Consider the following 20,797-nt stretch of genomic DNA (forward strand, 5'->3'; position numbering starts at 1 on the left):
TACAGGCTCACCTGCCAAACACCAACACAGCGTCACTGATGGCCGAATAGTTTAGCAGTCGCTAATGGCCGCTGTTGCGTATAACGGATTTTGATCAAGGAGAGGCTCAGTCCAATGAAAATTAACAAAAAGATTTAATTACAAACTTAATGAATAAAAGATAACATTACAGAACAAACTGCAGTGGACTGAAGAAGCTTCTCTGTAAAGATCTACAGTTTGCAGTCACCAAGTTACTGCCCCCAGCTGGAAAGTTGCTTTTCCTCACAGATTCACAGCTTACAGTCTCGATTCTATCAAAATAGGTTGTTAATATCCTCCAGGTATCCTTTTTCCTCCAAATGGCTCAGGACCATAGCCATTGGTCGTTTGGTTACTTCTTCATCACCCAGTTAGGAAGGGTGTACCTTACTGTACTACGTTGGCTTTGGTCAAACAAAAGAGCGCCGACCCCAGACATAGAACCCCCTTTGATTTACAGGAATACACATTCCTTGCTCTACCAACTAGTCATACAGCACAACAGGGGTTCTCTCAAACGGTCAACACCCAATCTTAGGACTCTATGAAGAAGAAGGATCCTTCTGGCACTAAACAAAGAGGTGTCAGTTCCTTCACATTACAAAGAGGGGATAAACAATGGTTTAATTAACATTCTAATGCAATTGTCTGGCCTAAAACCCTGCAGTTTTACATTTGAAGGAAAACACTGAAACACTGGAATACATTAAGTTTGTTGTAACCCTTTGAAACTCAACACCGCTGAAAACTCCTTAATTCCCCTTTATGTCAATGTTATGTTCACAACTTTTTTCCCATATGACCAAAACCCAACGAACTAAAAACGCCTCCCATGCATCATGCCAAGGTGAAGTTCCATGCTGACTGTTGAATTTTCTATTCTTTTTTTTTTTTTAAAGGGTACTAGAGGCAGCATTGTAGCCTGTACCAAGTAACTGCAACATCCTGGGATCAAAACTGGCCACATTTGATTTTCACATCATCCCTCACTTGCTTTGCCCTTCCATTTCCTGTCTATTTCTATTTTTGACTGTAGAACAAAAGGCGAAGGTACCATGAAACACTAATCTAAAAAACATGCAGCTTTGTTTTTGCATTTTGCTCTGTGTGAATGCCAAAAAACTGTCATGAAGATGAAATGGAAAGAGAAATTCTCAGCATCAAAGTCTATTCTTGGAGCTGGCAGGCAGAGAATGGAAATTTCAGCGTTGTGTTTCTTTCTCTGGAGTACCAGTTATTTAAAGCTCAGACTGCAAACAGTAGTTATTTAACAGCAGGTTCAAGCCACCAATATCCTCCGTGTTCATGTTGAACGAAGGCGCTTTTGTTGGGTGACATGGGAGCAATAATCATGCTGGTATTTGTGTACTACCTTTTCTGGGCAAAATTATAAATTGAGCCAAAATAAGAAACAAATGCTTGTTACTGGATTTGTGCTGTACCTGAAAGAACTTTCAGTCTCCGCTGATTACTTACTGTGAGGCATAAACAAGGCATTCTAAATAGTAGTTTATGTAGCAATCGTGTAAATACTTCTGAACGTAATCAGTTGAGTTGATTAAAAAGAAAAACAAAGTGGCTCATGTAACCGCAGCTATGAAGGGAAAATTACAGTCTGGGAAAATTAGCTGTGTTTGCTACCCAGCATCTATTAATCACCAGCATGTCTAAGCCTTTATTTTCCTCTTGTGAAACGGATGTTTGGGTCAAAATATTCCATAAACTGAAGCTTTTTCCAGGAGCTTCTCAGTTTATTTCAGAACTTGCAGCTTCATTTAGAGGGGGTTGGGGGTTGCTTGTACAGTTTATCTCCGGTTTTTCATAGAGGGTTAGGCAAGTGATTTCTGTTTTTGTTTGGGTAGGTAAACAGAGGTTGGATTGATTTAGCTCACTTTCTGTGGGTTGTAGTGTCACCATAAAGCCAACACAAGCTCTTAACTTTGGGAAAAAAAATTTGTTAAGGAATAAAAAAACAGTTACTCACCCTGGTGTTCAGGCTGCAAACATTTTTGCAGCCAATTATTTGCTGCAAAACACAGATATCAAGAAAAAGGTCTGGACTTATTGAAAAAGGAGAACCCAGGGGCAGCCGGCCTTATCTCTTCAAAGGCTGCCATGAAGGAATCAATCACAAACCAGAACCACCTGGGCAGTTCAACCCAACCACCTTACTCACCTGCAGCTCATGAGACATATGCACAACCACTCCACAACAGGAAGAGAGAAAGGCACCCACAACACATACACAAGTCTTATGTCAATTCAAGCTTAGATTGTAAACGTGGAAAAGGTTTTATCCATGTCTGTATTTATTTGAAATAGTTTCCATAGATACTCATAGTCAGGAACAAAATTATATATTACACATCCAGCCTGCGGTTTACAGTAGGAAGCGGGGATCTCTTAGCTTACATAGTTGTTGTGTAGTCGATTGTTGCCTAATTGCCAAGACGATATATTCTCAGAGTTGTGTGCTTTAAAGAGAGAGGTCATTGGAGAAAATAAACCAGCAAGAACAACTCCAACATATTATCTCAAGTACAATTATATAATTTGATTATTGCAATACTGTTTCTGAGAATTTGTTAATACATGTCACTCTAAAGGTCAGCATTACATTATTTTTAATTACAGATAGGTTGCAGTTGCTCTGTTATTGTAATTACCATGGGGAAGTTTTCAAGCCATTTGAATACTTTCACATATTTAAGGAAAACTGGCAGCACAAAGGTGCTGTAATGCAGCATCCTGCGTTGGCTTGAATACCTTGAATCTTGTATTACAGGCTTTGAAGGATTAGAGTTTATGATGTTGTCAAGGGGATTTAGGCACATAAGTCCCTCGAGTTTGGAAATTGAACTCAAATGGATCTGTGTGTATGTATGTGTGTGAATGTTGTTTCAGCACCTGAAAATGTTGAGCAATCATCCAGACACAGATCTAATTTTCTAAAGACATTTTTTTATTAAGAAATAAAAAAAGTTTTACACCTTAGTAAAACCTGTTCGAACACATTTTCTTTCTAGCTTACAGGTTGGCCATAGAGACAAAAAATAAAAGCTTTCAAAATCTTTTAAAAATGTTTTTTTTCTTCACCAAGAATAAAAAAAAAAAAACATTTTCCCATGTACATTCTCAAAAAGGAAGGGCTGATATACAGTATAATGCAGGAAAGACAGAGGCATTGTCACTGGAGAAAATGATCAGAATGAGTCTGACGATAGAGAGGATGGGGAGATGAGAGGGACTCCATTTCCTAGAGGACTCAGAACTGAGATCAACATAATTTAAGTAAGTGAAAGGAGAAAAGTTGACTTAATCAACTTGTTAAATTGTTAGAAGAGATGATGTTTGCATTGAGGGTGCTGCCAGGAAATGGAGCCCCATTTATCTTCTTTTATAGAGTCGCAGACTTCAGTGACAAAACAGATTCTGTGTCACTTCTACATGGCGTGAAGATCACATCTGTATGGTCTAATGTTGCATCTATGTCACAGAAACAGACAATCAGATTATGAATCCTGTAGATATGGTAGTGTTTTCATACCAGTAATGAACATGGAATTTCAAATCAGGTTAACTGTTCCTGTGTAGATGTGGTTTGGTTTTTCACTTTCTTTGATAAAGCACTAAGGTTGCAGGGTTTGGCAGATCAGTTGGATTTAGATAGAAATGTCTGAATAAGCAGAATGTAGAAATTGCATACGAGGTTTTAAAGAAAAGCCCACATTTCATGCGGTGTAATGTGTTTTTATTGGATTTACTGCTTTTGTTGCTGAGATGCAGGCTTCCCAAAAGCAGCTAAAATTGCTTCAAGGTATTTGTTCCATCACAAGCAAATTAGACTTATAGGCATCTCATTTATGGTACTGGTTTGATTTTTTAGATATCGCTGAAGAAATTATGAACTTTGGTGATGTGTTTTTTTGGAAAGCTGCCTGATTTTTAGCAACACAGCAGTACTGATATAAATATAGGCAGATAGAAAGATGTGGGCTTAATGGCAGTGTTACTGTGTTTCATACCCGTCACAAACTGACAAACAGTCTGTCACAAAAGTAAAACAAACAAACAAAAAAAAATGTATGTTCGCTTAGAAATTCAGTTTGATGTGACAAAGTTTAGTAAATCATTTTATTCTCAGTACATTTCAAACCACAAGATCTTTTATGGAATAGTGGTTTAGTTTGGTTTAGATCCACAAAGCAGAGCCTTTTGGTGGGTTTTAATTTAACTGCCTTCTTCAATAATTCACAGCTACCGACTTACTTGAACGGTTAGTGCCACTTCTTGGAAAAACAGCATGAAAAATAAAAAGAATTCTACAAAGTATTGCACATAACAAATTGTAGCTTTTTCTGTTTGTTTTTTGATTGATAATTGATAGATACATGTTACTCCAATGACAGATACAATACACAATATTTGGAATACAAAAGGCAAATGTGTCAGACACACAATCAAAAACAAAATAAAACAAGAAACTGCTGAATTCAATAAAACAAGAATAAAAAGAAAAAGAAACAAACTCTTGCTTTTTCACCTTAAAAAATAAATCTTCAGAAACATTTCACCCACAGGTGACTTTCGCATTTCAACATTCGGCGGTAAAAACTTGTGCATCACTAATGCTTCGATTCTCTTGCAAATGCATTATCTCTGAGAAAAAATGGGTTATCTAAGGAGTGTAAGAAGGCAGAGGGACTGGTACATAATGTAAATATACACAGAGAGGCAAAATAAAGCAATAATTGACTGCATTAGTTATTATTTCGGGTTGTTTCCCCGCCAAAAGAAGGATCTTAGCTCAAGGGAAAGATTGAAAGTATATATTTACATGGCCTAAACCTATTTTTGTGTCTGTAGTTTTATTCTTTGCAACAGATGTTTAATTTTCAATATTGCCATTGAAAGCTATTTCTTGAAGTTCCTACAAGCTTTCCATTTTGTGGATCTTAGAAATTATCTTTATAAACCCAGACATTTAGAAATGTCATGGATGCACCAAAGCTGAAAACCTGTGTAGACAAAATTAAAAGGCAAGACAGAATCATTAATTGTCCATAGGTGCTCTGTGCAATTTTTGTTTTCAAAATGCCATAAATAAGTGTATATGTTATTTAATGGTTTCTGACGCTGTTGTTCTTACTGGAAGGTGCTGACAGAACTTTCCTTTCAGCATTAATGTATTTTTATTTTTTATTTTTTATCAACCCAAGTGCAAAGATCCTTCAGGGGAATCTAGAACCAGATCTGTACAAAGGTGTAAGATTAAAATGAAGCTTGGTATCTGTATTAAAATGGGAGGTCTGCAATGGGAGCTTAGCTGTACAAAGACTACTTATATAGGAAAAGTTTGTTACAGTATGAAAATAGATGTCTGCTGTGGATTTTGTTTCATAAATCCATTTTAATGATATGAATGTCTTTACTGTATATGAAGAAGTGAAATGAAAATTATCAAAGCTTAGATGAAACATGAAATGAAGCCCTGGACTCACAATCACTTCTAAAGTGATGGTGAAATTCCTTCAATGCATGTACACTGTACAAAGGTATATTTGATGTGAATTATGTTATTAGTTTTTTGATCTATTTTACCATGTCTGCTGTTGGGAGAACAGAAGCACTTTAAGTGTTTTGACAGTATTCAGGTATATTTTTCTACAATGAAGGCCAATGCGGACCTGTAATAAAAATACGGCAGTGTTCTTTTTTTCGGCCTCATCAATTGATATGAAGTCCAAATTATACATATAAAGTGCATTAAAAACTCACTTTGACTCACTCTCTGTATTTTTGCCTTTGATTGTGGATGAAATAGGCAGTTAAGATGTGCGATTTTCCATTCTGTGTGGCAAAGAACAGATTCAATGGCCTTTTAAGCTGGACAAAAACATAAATTTTGATTGCTACCATTAAATGTCGTCTCTTTGTCACCCACATTTACAAGTTTAATGCAGCTATACAGTAGATAAACGCACTACAGAGAAGGTCCTGAGTGGATGGTCGCTGGTGACACATGCACATGGGAAACCCCTTGTACAGTTTTAACTGTCATAGGTCTTAGATAGTCTGCTTTCAGTTAATGTTTCAGATCAGCTCATTTAAATTGTCTTTAAGCAGCCATAATGTTAATGAAGTTAGGGCTCTGAATGGACCAACACATGTTCAGCGCAGGTTTTAGGGGTGTTGGACTACTAAAAGTATATTTATCAGAAGTTAAGTTTGTCTTTCCATTTTTGTTTTGGGTTAGGCTTCATTTGAGTATTTTGAGCTCAAAGTGTAAGTTTGACTTAATTTACTGAAAAACTAATTTTCAAATTCCTAGAGGATGATAGACACTAAATTCCCACTAATGTGCAAGAAATTTAAGTTGCAATGTGTACAAATTCTAAAACCTGCACTGTTTATAAAAACATTTTTGACCTTACTTTTTGAATTACTTATTAGAACTGTTGGGGTTCCTTGTTTGAAATGAAGCTCTTCAGTTCTCATTTTAGATGACGTGATGCAACAGGGTAACTCACTGTCACTAACTGGCACTGATTTTTCTGCAGCCAGCTGCTACAATTCACAGTGTCTAGAAATGAGTTTGATTCTTTTACAAGTTGACAGTCTGACACTGGCCGATTTGCTGGGAGTGTCACCTAACCAATGGTTGCTTTCATTCACTGAGTTGATGACATGTTGTTTAACCTTTGGCTACAGTGCCCTGTCTTACTGAATTTATTCAAATTAAATACTGTCCCCTGGTATTAACAATAGAGAAAAAGCTATAAACCCCTAACACCTACGAACTTACAGATGGAGCCATTGTAGAATTCCCATTTTTGTTTTACTGTACATTGAATTGCTTGCTGAACGTTTGACCTACACCCAACAAGAAAAAATATTTGGGAAAAATCTGTTTCTGCATTTTTTGTTTGTGTGATACAAAAGACAAAGCTGTTAGCAGGACCAACCCAGGAAAAATGTATTATAAGGACTATAACTACAATGGCTGCCACTGTAAATGTATGATTTGTGTAAAAGCTTAGTATTTTCACCAGATGAAAGAAGTGTTCCTTCTTCAATGTAAAACTACAGCAATTATCATCAATAATGAATACCAATAACATTATAGTCTTAATAAAAAAGTCTAAACATTGACAGAGGAAAAATTAATAATAATGTAACTTCATCTGTATAAAATAAAATAAATCCAATCCAAAATTGTAAGCCAAGAGTGCCTAGTGCAGTCACTAATGTACTGTAAACTGGTCTAGGACAGATAAAGATAGATATATATCGACTGATTAGCTACTACTGTACAGTACGCCACAGACAACACACTCAAGGGTTAACCTCCACACTTCAAATCCTTTCAGATACCTCTCTCTTTGTGCAGGAGGGGGTTTCCCCACCACAGTCTCAGTGCTAGTTTTCTTTTTGACCCATAGTTTATGGCTATGGAAGATGGAGATATTTGTGCTAAGGTGCATTTAAGAACCAGGATCCTGGTTCAATAAGGGTCACCGGCTATCATGACTGTGTCAATTATGCATTTTTGTTTGTTTTTTAGCTGCACCGGGCAATTGTGTGTATTAGTGGCTCGTGGTTATCAGCCTGGTGTATGATTATAATGAAAAAAAAGGAAGCAAAGGAATAGCATTTATCTTTGGTGGCTGCGGCTTTGGATTTTTGCTCTTGAGTTTTGATTTGTCATGTTTTGTTGGTAGAGAAGTATCCCTATCTGATACGAGTACTAAACAAATCTAACTATAAAACCTAAAATTTGTGGAATTGGGACACTTTGCCTGTGACACCCATATTTTGAAATTTTGGTTGGCAAGTTTGGTCATACTTCTCATAAGAAATCTTGCCTTGTGCAGCTGAAACATCAAGAGGTCTTTCAGAATTTCTGATTACTGAAGGGGGATATGTAATTTTGTACCGGTCTTTCGCAAATTGTTACATGGAATTGGCTTTGGAATTTTTTTTTTTTTGTTAATAGTGCTGTAATCTGTAGTGCTGCAAACAGAAACAGAATAGCCAAAGTCGAACCCTATGGCACATGTTCTCAGATAAGTGCACCCTGTCCATTGTATCACAGGCAAAGAGTAATTATATATTCCAAGAACAGCCCAAAAAACTGTTTTTGGTGATCTGTGATCAATATCATATTGTGGCTACAAAAGGTTGTTTAATTTCAAGACTCAATAACCATTTTCTTTTTTTCTCTCTGGCTGCTAAAGTAGCTGGTGGAACAAACAGAAATCTACCAGCATATGACCAGAGGTTGGTGCCCATTTGCCACTCTTTAAACAAGACAATAGTGAGACCTGTAGTCACATGAATATTACAAATAGGAAACAGCTTGTGAGCAAATTCAGAAATACATTTTAAATGTGACTGCTACTAACTTAAGAAAACCACCAAGACCAAACTACTTCCAAAGTATTCGTAAAAGATTTGAAACGGGAAAAAATGTTTTCCTTAAAACCCTTATCAGTCCACCAGACAGACAGATAGACAGACAGAAAGCTAGCTAGCTTTAGAAGCATATAAGAGGACAGGAAAGGAGAGTGATCTCATAGAGAGCCTCCCCTCACTCCTTTACATCATGGTTTCTACGATGGTGTGGGTGGGGGCCTTCAATAACAGGCCCTTGTTCCCGTTGGGGTCCAGTGGGTAGCAGAGCTCCTTGGGGCCACGGTGGTCTGCGGGACGGGAGCTGGCCCCACCGCGAACTGGGGCTGCCACCGCCTTAATCCTCTGCAAGAAAGAAGCAAGGAAGGAAGGAAGGATGGATAGAAGAAGTGTGAGAGAAGGGCAGGTTAATAGAGTGGTGGAAATAACGGAGAGAAGGTAAGGGAAAGAGAGGAATCCAGTGAGCAATAATGGAGTGATAAATAATAAATAGGGGTGAGAACAAAAGAGGGGAGATGGGATAGATAAAATGCAAAAATGAGATGGTTAGAACAAGATATAAGCTAAAAAAAAAATGGATTCAAAGCCAATTACATAGAAGCAAAACCTACAATATCGGCATTTAAAGAAATTGTTTGAATAATTATTTTGATTTTTTTAGCATATGTCATTCAGAGGAATGATATATCTGATCTGAACCAGCCTTAAAAACAAAGAAATACTTTTTCACGGATAGATAGCCAACTACTAGATGGCTACTCCACCCACCTCAATGAGCGGTCCATCTGATCGGATGATCTTGATGACAACTACCATAGGGATACAGATCATGGAGGCCAAGGCCAGTGTCCAACCTATTCCAATGGCCCAGTCAGGATACTCGTAGACCTTGTTGTACATCAAAGGCTTGTATTTGACCAAGGAGAAGATAAAGCAGCCCTGGAGAGTAAAAGGAACACATGATTGAATACAAATTCCTATCAGCCTTTGAAGGGATACTTTGACATTTTAACCATTTTTGTATCTGGTCATCACAAAACCTAAAATTCAATATATACTAAATATACAACAGCCTTATGTGTATTAACATGGTAACAATCACTTATTGGATGTCAATGTAGTACATTATTTATTGGATTATGCTTGATGGATTAGTATTTTCACTTGCTGTGGAGACAAAAACATTTTGGTAAAGCATGTATGGGACGTTCAAGGCTTATACTGCACATTGATTTTCACTTAATTAACCTTTTCAAAATAGTGACATGTTTCTTTAAGAAATATTTGAAGCAATGATGCATAACAACAAAGATGACATGTCATGATGACACTAGGACAAGTTTCAGGAAGTAGAAGAATTGTTGTTATAAAAAGAGGAAGAAGTCATCTGCAGACACAAGCTAACTGATGATTATGGTGTACTGTTTATAACAATAAGAACAGGCCCTCACCATGCACAGTACAGGAGTGATAACAGTCCAGCTCCATTTCATCCAAGAATTTGGTCTGTAGCCAAGCATGTCCTCAAGCGCATCGTAGAAATTATCAACGCCTGTGAAGACGAAAAAAAACTGATTATTTTTTGCAAATAAAAACTTATTATATGATATAATATGATCCACAGTATTATTTTACAGCAATTCATAGGTGAGGCAAGATTATTTGTGTAGCACCTTTTAAACTCAGAGGCATTCAAAGTGCATTACATAGGGACCTATCGACAATCTTGGATGTCCTGTGCATGGATGATTTTCAGTTTCTACAACTTAACATTTAAATTCTTAGAGTTACTCTTGCTTCATATTCAGTATTTAATTCAACAATGGCCCTTTTCTGTATTTAACAAAAAACAACAACAACAACAACAACAACAACAACATGAAAGCTACTATAATACAAAAATGTATATAATTTCAAATGTACATGCAAAACCTTATAAAAGCCTTGCATTTGCAGTTTCATTACCAGCCATTGGCATGTTGTCTGATAAACTAGATTTGTTATTTCTGAATGGACTTAGTTTTGATGCAGTTATCTATCTTGCCCATTTAAGTAGATGCTCTTTCAGAGAGTGCAACAGGATGTCACATTCAGTGCATGAAGAAATTGCAAGACAACACATTAGAAGTATTAACTTCCTGTGCACTAAGTCAGTTGGTAAGTATTTCAGTATACATCATACAGGTTCATTATATTTTGTTATTTCTTTAAAGGATGGTACTCACCATATACCCAGGCGACAGCTATACATTCAAAGAATGCCACCCACAGAAGGCACACACCGCTAGCTGCATAGAAATCAAACAGCTGGAAAACATACATGCCACCCTGCAGAGACAGATAGACAAACAGGGTTTTTTGTGCACGGTCTATATTCATCTGCCTTTCAGTGCATTTGGTTTTAGTACTGAAAAGTGGTTTTGCCTTCCTCAATGCTACAGGAACACTTGCTAAACTGCTAAAGATTTTAAATTATACATGTAATTCTTGATTGATCATGGAATGATCATTGTAGGATATAGTGGGGTGATATTAAGACTGAACATCACTCCTGTGTCTGAGTGTCTGTGTACATGCCCGTGTATGCTCATGTGTGTCCAGTTTTAACAATCATGGGAATCCTAAACTTGAAACAGGCCACCGCAGCCATAAAAAGATGTTGTCAGGGGAACGAGAGAGAGACACAGAGAGAACGAGAGAGAGAGAACGAGAGAGACGGGCAGAAAATAGAATGACAGTGAGAAGAGTGTTGCGTGAGAACAGAAAGAGGGCTTGGAAGGTGGTAGTTTAAGGAAGAGGGAGGTTGAGGACAGATGAAGAACAGAGTGATGATAGAAGACAATATTGGAGAAAGGATGGACTCATTTGCTTTTATGTGTCACTGATTCGACCTACAGATGTTTCCTGTTTTAAAGTAGGTTTTGGAAAAAGGCCTGTAGTTAATGGAAAATGAACATTTTCACATTTATATTTTGTTTAACATGAACAGAGGTATTGGATAGGGAAGATCCTTGGCAGTAATGCTCAAACAAAGAGTAGGGCCCGACTTACAGAAGCTCAGAGCATTGAGCAGAGTATGGCCTGCAGTTGTATGCCTCCAACAACTAGTCAAGTTGCAGTTTACATCAATGTCTGTCACATCTGGAATCACTCAATTCTTATTTTTAAATTTTGCCTAAAAACCTATCCTGAGGTCACAATGACCTTTTGCCTTTGAGTTAAAAGTGTCACCTACTTTGTGTCTGATGACCTGTGAAATATGGTCAAAATCTCCCCTTCTGTTCCTGAGTTATGGTGTTAACGGCCAAAAAGGTGTTTTTCCAGGACACTATGATGTCACTGTGACGTTGACCTGTCATCACTTCATCATTGTATCCCATTAAACATATGACCTTTAGAATTTCTTTGTCAAAGGTCAATCAGTTCATCCTTGTGTCTAAAGCCTAGTTCACACTACATGATTTTTAGCCCGATTTGCCGGTCAGAGAGCTCGGCGACCGTTGGGCTGTAAATCAGTCACCAGTCGTTATGTGTGAACTACTCAACGACGCATCAAAACGGCTCATATTTCTGACACATCACCGACGGTGCCAGCCAGACATCTAGCATGGCAAATATCTGGAAGAGTTGGCCGACTCGATATCCACATCCCTGATCTAATCCATTCTTTCATGCATATTCTTTGTCTTTATACTTGTTATCTTTATAATAACAAAAAACAGCTGTTTCATGTGTAGGTTTGCGTCATTTCCTGTTTCACATTTCACGTGTGTATGGTTTGGAGACCAGTGTCCGGTGACAGAGCCGCTGTCAGATCGTGTAATGTGTGACCCCCTGTCTACTATCAATCGCGTAGTGTGAACGCCACAAAGATTTCAAGATTCCCGTCACAGGATGGCAAGGTGTGTAGTGTGAACGGCACAGCCATCAGCCAACCCTGAAAGTCATGTAGTGTGCACCAGCTTTAAGTGGATGTCTGTGCCAAATTTGAAGAAATTCTTTATTGGCATTCTTCAGATATCACATTCATGAGAAAGCGATGATTTGCTTGTGTAACCCAGCAGGTTCAGTCAAGTTCAGATGTTACTGATAGCTGTCCGCTTTATATGCTATTCTGTTGGCACATTTTGGCATGTAGACAATCTTTATTTGAGATGTCTGTCTGTGCTCTGTGCAATCAATCTTGTAAAAGTGGTCTAATTTTGATTTAACACTGAGAGCATGAATCATCACAATGACAATCCAAGGGGGAGGAAATGTCAATAGCTTAATTTTGTAGTTAAAGAAAAGTTTGAAATAGAAAGAATCAACATGGTTGATGGAAAGAGGAAGACGGTACAGTATGAGAAACAAAAGAAGTTCAGAAGAGAAAACAAGGGGTGGTGTAAAGGCAGATGAGGCAGAAGAATTTAGAGAAAGAGGAGAGGTGGAAGCAGATGAGGACATGAAGAGAGTGATGAGAAACAGGAAAACAGACAAGATACTGAAATAGGATAGAAGGACAAGAAAGCTAAAGATTTGGAAAAGCCAAGTCAAGTCTACTTTCTCTCTCTATTATTACCAGTGGAGGGAAGGGAAGTTCTCATGACTTGACAGTATAAATAGCCCCATCATCTCCCCAGGGACTGACACTAATAGCTATCTGAACACTGTTGTTTCTGGTGTATTGAGCTGTGGGCTGCAGCCTGAAATGAGATCAGCAGCACGGTGTGTGTGTGTGTGTGTGCGCGCGCGTGTGAAATACTCTAATTGTGATAGACAGAAACAGACTTTTTAAATGCTGTCATTTCGTCAAACATGAAAAAGTACTAGTACGTTCTTTGAGGTTTACACAGTTCTGGCCACATTTACTGGTGCAGGTTCTTTTTATTTCAGTTTTTCTGTTCAGGTTTCATGGTGTTGTTACCTTGGTAACCATGGTGAGTCCAAGTAGGTAGCTGATGCAGCAGAGGATAGCGATGAAGACCTCTCTGCGGTAACCCTTCCTTAGGAAGGACGGATACAGATCCACCAGTGATGTGATCTGCCCTTCCACCTCCACAAACTGCAGGGAGACACAGAGACACAGTGGTGTTATAAAAAAGGAGGGAAACAGATTCACTGGCTATATTACCACCCTTTTACATCTTTTCTCATCCTTTTAGTAACATTAGTAACCTGTGAAAAAACATTAGTGATGTCTCTTGCCATCATTTGGAGCCACTTTTTTGTGAATTTGGCTAAAGCAGCGTTAATTCAATTCACTTATTCTGGGATGGTTGAGTGAGAACATATGTTCAGTTTCAGGATGTTTGCGCTTTTGCTTTTTCTTCCACACACACACACACACACACACACACGATTGTCAGCGCCTATGGTAATGTTAATTTTCTCTACTGTTATCCTTTCAAACATCATGACTGACTGCATAAAACATTTTACTGTATATTCTCTCAGTAGGTCATGTAGCTTCTGATCAACGTGTAGCCCATTAATAAATGGCTTCTGTCAACTTTGTTCATGTGTTTTAAATAAGCAGAAGTAAATGTCATAAGTCATCTCAAATGAAATACATTCACATGGTAGCCTCTGTACTGAAAATAATATCCATTATAGTCATAGAGTCTTTAAATACATTTCTCCCCTGTAAGACAAGTACAATGTGTAAAAGCTTAAATAAATCCACATATATTCAGTGCAGTTGACCCTGTTGTCAGAGGGGAAAAAAATCTAACAACATTAGATTGTCATTTAAAATTTGGAATGGAAGAAATTATTTTTTCTTGTTAGGTAACATAACATGTTAGTTAAACTCATTCCCTGATATGTTGTCAAATGCGGCTTCGATTTTGCATCACATTAAAGAAACTTACATCTGTAAATTCACTGGTATGTTGGCGATGTATGTTGGTTTCTTTAAGTTAATTAGCCTTTGGTGTATTAAACATCCTTAAAATTTGTGCACAGTTTTCTACTGTAGGCCAATGAGCAGTTAAATGTATTGCTAAAGTGCACCTCAATAAGCAGCCATTTGAACTGCCTTAACATCTAGGCTCCTGTAGCTGTAATAGCTGTACACGTGTGAAAGTTCATGTTTCTGCTAACCTGACTGTCGAGGCCAAGCAGCAGCAGCATAATGAAGAAGAGGATTGCCCAGGCTGTAGGAAAAGGCATCATGGTTACAGCCTTGGGGTAGGCGATGAATGCCAGGCCTGGACCTGCAGAAGAGAGGGTAGGGGGTAAAAGCAGACAGAGGGGTGTGGGGGAAGGTAACATTAATATCATTATAAGCTCATCTGATCTGCATCCCTGTGGGATGACAAAGGCCCCAGACAACGGAGATGCAGAACCAGATATAAATGCATGATCAAACATGGGCTACGACACTGTGAATAGATGTTTGTGTGTGTCTGTTTTGTTTTTTTGGATAAAACTAGGTGTCAAGAAAAAGGTCTATGTATGTCTAATACACATCTTTACTTACCCGTTATATCCTTCTTTGTGAACATTATTTATAACACGTTACTGAGTGTATGCACTTAACACATGAAGCCATGTCATACAATTTACAATGACATATTACAAGCAAACTTAGAATATTATAATACAAGGAAAATAAAACAAAGGAAAACAGAACAATAATAAAGAACACAGATAATAATATGTAAAGTATATTCTGAGTATCATGTAATTGCATCTTGGTGTAAGTAAGTCATGCAAAAAATTGTGATGCATACCATAAATGGATGCATGTACAGTGTGTATTTGATTGTAACTAGTATACTGTATGTGTTGTGTGGACTTGAATTACCAAAAACACTGTAGACCACTGTAAACAATTAGGCAATTATACGAATTAAAATAGAACCTGCTTAAGGTATGGCTGACCTTTCCAGGCAGCTGAAAACCTTTAACATGGAGGCAGTCAGTTGCTAGAAAAGGTCAATCAAGTGCATCTTGGTATCTCAAAAAATTGAGTCAACAGCTACGTCATTCCAGCAATTTTGCATCCCTGACTAAATTAAGCACGATCCTTTCTATGAGGAATGCAAAATAGCCAAACAGCAGCGGATGCAAATTAGAATGTGAAAAAGAAAAGGCTTTTTTCCCCCTGAGGTCTAATGACATTGATGTTACATTGGGTACAACAGAACAGAAGTCAAGAAACAATGAAGCAGCCATAACAGCGAAACAGAATTGCTGCTGATAGCAAGATATGTAGGTATGTTCAGTTTTGTTGTGAATTATGACAAGGCATCCAACCAAACACAGCGTTGACTGGAAAAATAGTACCAACTTCCATTCCCTGTGAAGGGAAATTCTAGCAGAACGTTTATCAAACCTGGAGTATATTGACTCATGAAATCTGATCCACATCAAACAGACAGTTAAGTAATTACTTGACTGTACAAAACATAAAATACTACATTCTAAAACCTAAATCTTCAATTGGGTGTTTTTTTTCTTCTTTTTAGTACATCCGTGAGTCAACAGAAGCCATAGCTTGTGTACTAAAACTGCACTGTGAAAACCACACTGTGAACCGTGAATTCATCTGTCGGGTACATCAGAATCAACAGCTGCGGTTAAGGCAGACTGTTCCTAAACTCTTGATAACTTTTTACCTGGCAGATCACCCAGTATGTACATTTATGTATTCTGCTGTCTACTTCTATTCTTCTTGCCTCACAGCACATTTTTTCAGGCTGGGAAAATACCTCTTCATTAGTAACTGAGTTCCATGTTGGCCATGTCCAGGATTGCTATGCTCTGTCTATTTCCTCTATATATATATATATACACACTATCTATTCTTTAGTAACCTGTGGAGCATCAGCCCACTCGCCAAACAGAACGTTGACATTGCACAATTCTGCAAAAATTAATTTGGCACTGGATTTAAATTGGAGACTACAGAATTGTCCAATATTCGTATCGACTGGGCTGGCAGCAAGTTTGTGTTTCGATTTTGATGTCAAACAAAAGATGCCCTATGTCTTAAGCATGTAACAGAAGCATTTAAAATTCAGAAAGCGGGAAAAAAAACTTTCTAAACAAGCCCCAAAGGTTGTTCTACAAAAACAGTTCTTTGTTGGTGTGTTCACACCTTTCTGTGTGAGTGTACTGGAACTTTGCAACAATGAGTCATCTTCAGTCATCTTTAACATGCTTTGGGATTTAAAAAATAAGCATAAATGAAATCCTTGGGTAATTGTATTGGAAAAACCAGGAGTGACTTTCACCTTAAACTGGCCTAACTCCTCACAAAAACAAAGTTGCATTTGCAATTGTAAACTATCATTAGGTAATACTGTAAACTGTATAAAAATAAATAAATAAATAAAAAGCTTTAAATCCATGGACAAAATGTTGGCACTTGCTTGAAATATTTCCCACAACAATTCATGTGATCATGAGATAAAGTAGTTTCTCACTGCTGAAATGTTCAGTAATGCATGTTTTCCATGGAGCTTTGTGATTTAGTCATTAGGCTGTGCCGTAACATACATTTCAAAAAGATGAATGTTGTCATTTCTAGATGGTAGAATAAAAACACTAAAAACAACTCATAACCCCATATGCCAATACATCACTCAAATAGATAGGAGCCACAACAATGGTGACACCAGCTGGTCACATGTAGGTAGAAAAGGAGCCTCTCAGAATAAAAACTCTGATAGCATGCTTAAACTAGGACACTGGCACAAGAAGAACTGTATATCATCAGATTGTTTTTTTGTCTCTTAATGTCTCTCGCTGTCTCTCTCTCAAAAATGAGATCCTTTTTCCAACATCTCTCTCAAGGCTAATCCATCCAACGTGCTTTACGCGAATGATGCGCTAATTATCTGACCAAATATGTTTTATTTTCTCACATTCTGCTTTTTGTCAAGGAGTGTTTGATTGCGGAAACTTCCATATTCCGATGCCGTCATTTGTAATTAAACAAGAATCCATTTAATTTATCAAGAAATCTATTTAATATATGAAACGTATTGACCAATTCTCTTTTGGGTTTCGTTGCTGTTTTTCTTTATAATTACTGTTTAATTTGTTAACCAGGAAGCAGCGCCCACCATCACTGCCGCCTTTTACAGAACCCTCGTACCTGACTCTGCCACATCAGCAATGTCCACCCCTTGCTCTTGTGCCATGAAGCCCAGGACGGAAAATATTGCGAAGCCAGACACAAAACTGGTACCACTGTTGAGGGCTCCCAGCAGCAAACAGTCCCTATGTCACACATATGTCATGAGGAGGATTTGTTAATCAACACACAACGATCCCTTCACCCCCCTCTCTACCCTACAGTTAGCCCCCTCACTGAAAATTGAAGCCTCACCTATAGCAGTTGTATTTGTACTTATTGTAGCTCCCCAAGGATGTCATGGCACCCAAACAGATGGCATAGGAGAAGAAGATCTGGGTGCCAGCGTCAATCCACACCTGTCAAGTAGGGGGAGAGAGTTGGGACAAAAAGGCTGAGGCCTGAAAGTCATGGGTAACACTAATATGGACTATAGAAAAAACAGACTCTAGCTAATACACGCAAGTAAAAGTTCGGGTCAGACACCACCAGATGTAATATCTAAAAGGTTGTTCAGATTGAAAACAAAATGAATGTTTCCCTTATGTTCTTCATTCTGCAGTGTTGTTTTAGTCTATTGTTTATTTGTCCCAAACACGTAGCGTACAAACTGTACAGACGGTAGCTGTAGCTAGTTAGCAGCCTGTGTGCATGTGCTATTTATATTGCAGCTCAGGTTCTGACACTCTTTTTCTTCTCATCACTGTGAGCTCATTAATTGAAGTCATAAGCCTTCACTAGCATTGGATGTCTCTTTGCCTTAATATGTCCTACCAAGTGTTAACTTGTGTCTGTATTGACTTTATATGCAATTATGCCACCACTAAAATTTGCTTTTAATTCAGTTGGAGCTGACCTTTATGGTCATTTTAAGCTATACGGCCAATTTTACCTTTCCACAATGCCTTTCAGAATATGGGACCATATAACCAACAATACCTTTAAACTGTCTTGTGGAGTATCTTAAGTCATTTTTCAACTTCAAAATCTAGTGTTGTAATTCTGTTGTGACTTAACTATACCTGAAGTTACTGAATGTACTGCCTCTCAATGTGGCAAAATATGTTAAATTCTATCAATTGATTATATACTGCAATAAATGCCACGGTTTCCAATTTAATTTCAGACACTATATGAGCAGTAACATGGGCATTTGATAAAGAGCAGCACACATAGATGTTTGGCTCAACACAGTGACTATAAGGAGGAGCCCAGCGATGGGGTTTTCTCAATCAGGCAGAGCAGGGGCACCTACCTCTGGGTCCTTTAGGCGAGCGAGGTCAGGGTACAGGTAGAACTTGATGCCTTCGCTTGCACCTGGCAGTGTCACACCACGAATCAACAGAACAATGAGCATGACAAATGGGAATGTGGCTGTGATGTAGACCACCTGAGGGAGATAACAGGAAAGGGAACAGTATGTAAACACTCCAGTTTTTTATTCTACAGGGGGAGTCTATTACTTTTTAAGCTTCTGTTTCAAAAATGGTCTTGCCTTAGCCTACTAGCTAATACATTTGGTGTCATTACAGAGGATTATGTTTGATAAATGTGTTATTTTTCAATTATGACAAGAACCGACCACAGGCTCTCCCTTAAATCATTAGCAGTGTATCAGTATCTGTTATTTGGAAAGCAGTGACCACACTTGGCCTTGTAGGAGTGACTTTATTACCCAAGTTACAACTTGGAGCAACCAGAGAGCACAAATCAGGCCAGACCAATCAATAAAGAGTGTTGAGGCTATAAAAAGAGCAGTCTGGGATTGATTGAGGAGCCTCTGGTCTCAGGGAGAGTTGTTTTTGTTGTTGTTATTGTTGTAGCAGCAATTGAAAAAGGTCTGAAATGTTCCCTTTATGCATTCGTCCAAGGCTATATCCAACTTTTTCTTGGATGTTAAGCCGCTAAAGAGAGCTAAAGAGACATATGTAATACAGAATCATGCAGAAATATACTATAATACAGAATTGTAAACCTCAAACTATCAACTTATTCCCCCAAAATATTGCTAGCATTATAAAAATTATCCTGTGTCAGTCACAGCATGTCTGGCTCATAAATTGTGCTCTGTGTCCGTAATATCAAGGAACCCAAAAGAAGCACAATTAGTAATACGGTTGAGACAACCGTAGCAAGATTTTCACCATGACATACAGATGGGTGACAGATTAAAGGAAAACCAACATGAAGTGTCTTAGTATGGAGTCAGGCCATCACGAGCCTCCAGAAAAGCTTCAGCTCTCCGTGCCAAATCTGTGGAACTCTATTGAAAGGATGAACACCATTCTTCCACAAGATAGTCCTTCATATATATATATATATATATACACACACAACATTTATTTAAAATCAGGAAATCTCATCAAGACCTATGCCAGACATAACAAAATGACATATAGCAACATAGCCAGACATAACAAAAGGACATGTAGCATCAGAGACACACATCACTAAATAGATTTGAAGATAAGTTTGTATATATAATTTGATCTTATGTCAATGGTAGTGGAGTATTGTCTTAATACGGGGGTCCAAAATCTCCCATAGGTGTAAAACTGGGTTGAGGTCTGGAGACTGTAAAGGCCGAAGTATTTTATTCACATAATTTTCATACTCACCAAACCATTCAATGAGCCCTGGTGCACGGAAGCATCTGCATTTGATATGTTTCTCCACTCTTTTATTCTGGTTTTTCCTTTAATTTGTCCCCTATCTGTATATGTTCACGAATGCAAAAAGCAACAACAATAACATATATGTAATATCGTCAACAATTTATATTTTAATAAAAACTTCCCAGTTTATACATACCATTCAACACTTTCTTTTTCACAGGAAGCTAAATAACCTTCTCGTTAGTATAGGCTAGGTCAGTGGTTCTCAAACTTTTTCACGTCAACGACCCCTAAATTAGACCACGGACCCCCATTTGATAAGATTTTGTCCCATTATCACCCATCTGATAGGATTTTGGGTTTTAGATGTTTTATTACAGAATATATAGGACTACCAAAATAGTCATATATTCTGTCACTGTGTTACTCGTGGATGGAATTATAGTCAAAATAAATCATTCCCCTTTTTGCTGGGGACTCCCTGGAACCCTCTCAAGGACCCTTGGGGGTCCCCTGACCCCACTTTGAAAATCACTGGGATAGCAAGCTACTGTTAAAATTAAATATATCAGAGTATGTTAAACCCTTGATTACTGTGTAGAATTCTTAAATGCATATCAGGTGATAGATTTGTTTGAGGAAATGCTGCTGCATAGCACAGTATCTTTGGGAGGAAATACAA

General features: G+C 37.9%; 1 protein-coding gene across 1 annotated transcript in view; it reads right to left on the bottom strand.

Moving 5' to 3' along the window:
- Positions 1-2,962: 2,962 nt before the first annotated feature.
- Positions 2,963-20,797, bottom strand: part of LOC119885976 (sodium- and chloride-dependent taurine transporter-like) — a 40,926-nt gene continuing 23,091 nt past the window's right edge. Inside the window, exons 7-15 of the mRNA XM_038696368.1 lie at positions 18,756-18,890; positions 17,756-17,859; positions 17,522-17,646; positions 14,518-14,630; positions 13,340-13,477; positions 10,659-10,761; positions 9,885-9,985; positions 9,202-9,372; positions 2,963-8,778 (exon numbers count right to left, since the gene is read on the bottom strand). Of these exons, the coding sequence (XP_038552296.1) occupies positions 8,620-8,778; positions 9,202-9,372; positions 9,885-9,985; positions 10,659-10,761; positions 13,340-13,477; positions 14,518-14,630; positions 17,522-17,646; positions 17,756-17,859; positions 18,756-18,890 (1,149 nt within the window). The 3' untranslated portion in view covers positions 2,963-8,619. The remainder of the gene's footprint in view (positions 8,779-9,201; positions 9,373-9,884; positions 9,986-10,658; positions 10,762-13,339; positions 13,478-14,517; positions 14,631-17,521; positions 17,647-17,755; positions 17,860-18,755; positions 18,891-20,797) is intronic.

Source organism: Micropterus salmoides, unplaced genomic scaffold (genome assembly GCF_014851395.1).
Source record: "Micropterus salmoides isolate LMB-PRFRI ecotype aquatic unplaced genomic scaffold, ASM1485139v1 Ms_hic_scaffold_4, whole genome shotgun sequence".
Taxonomy (NCBI): Eukaryota; Metazoa; Chordata; class Actinopteri; order Centrarchiformes; family Centrarchidae; genus Micropterus; species Micropterus salmoides.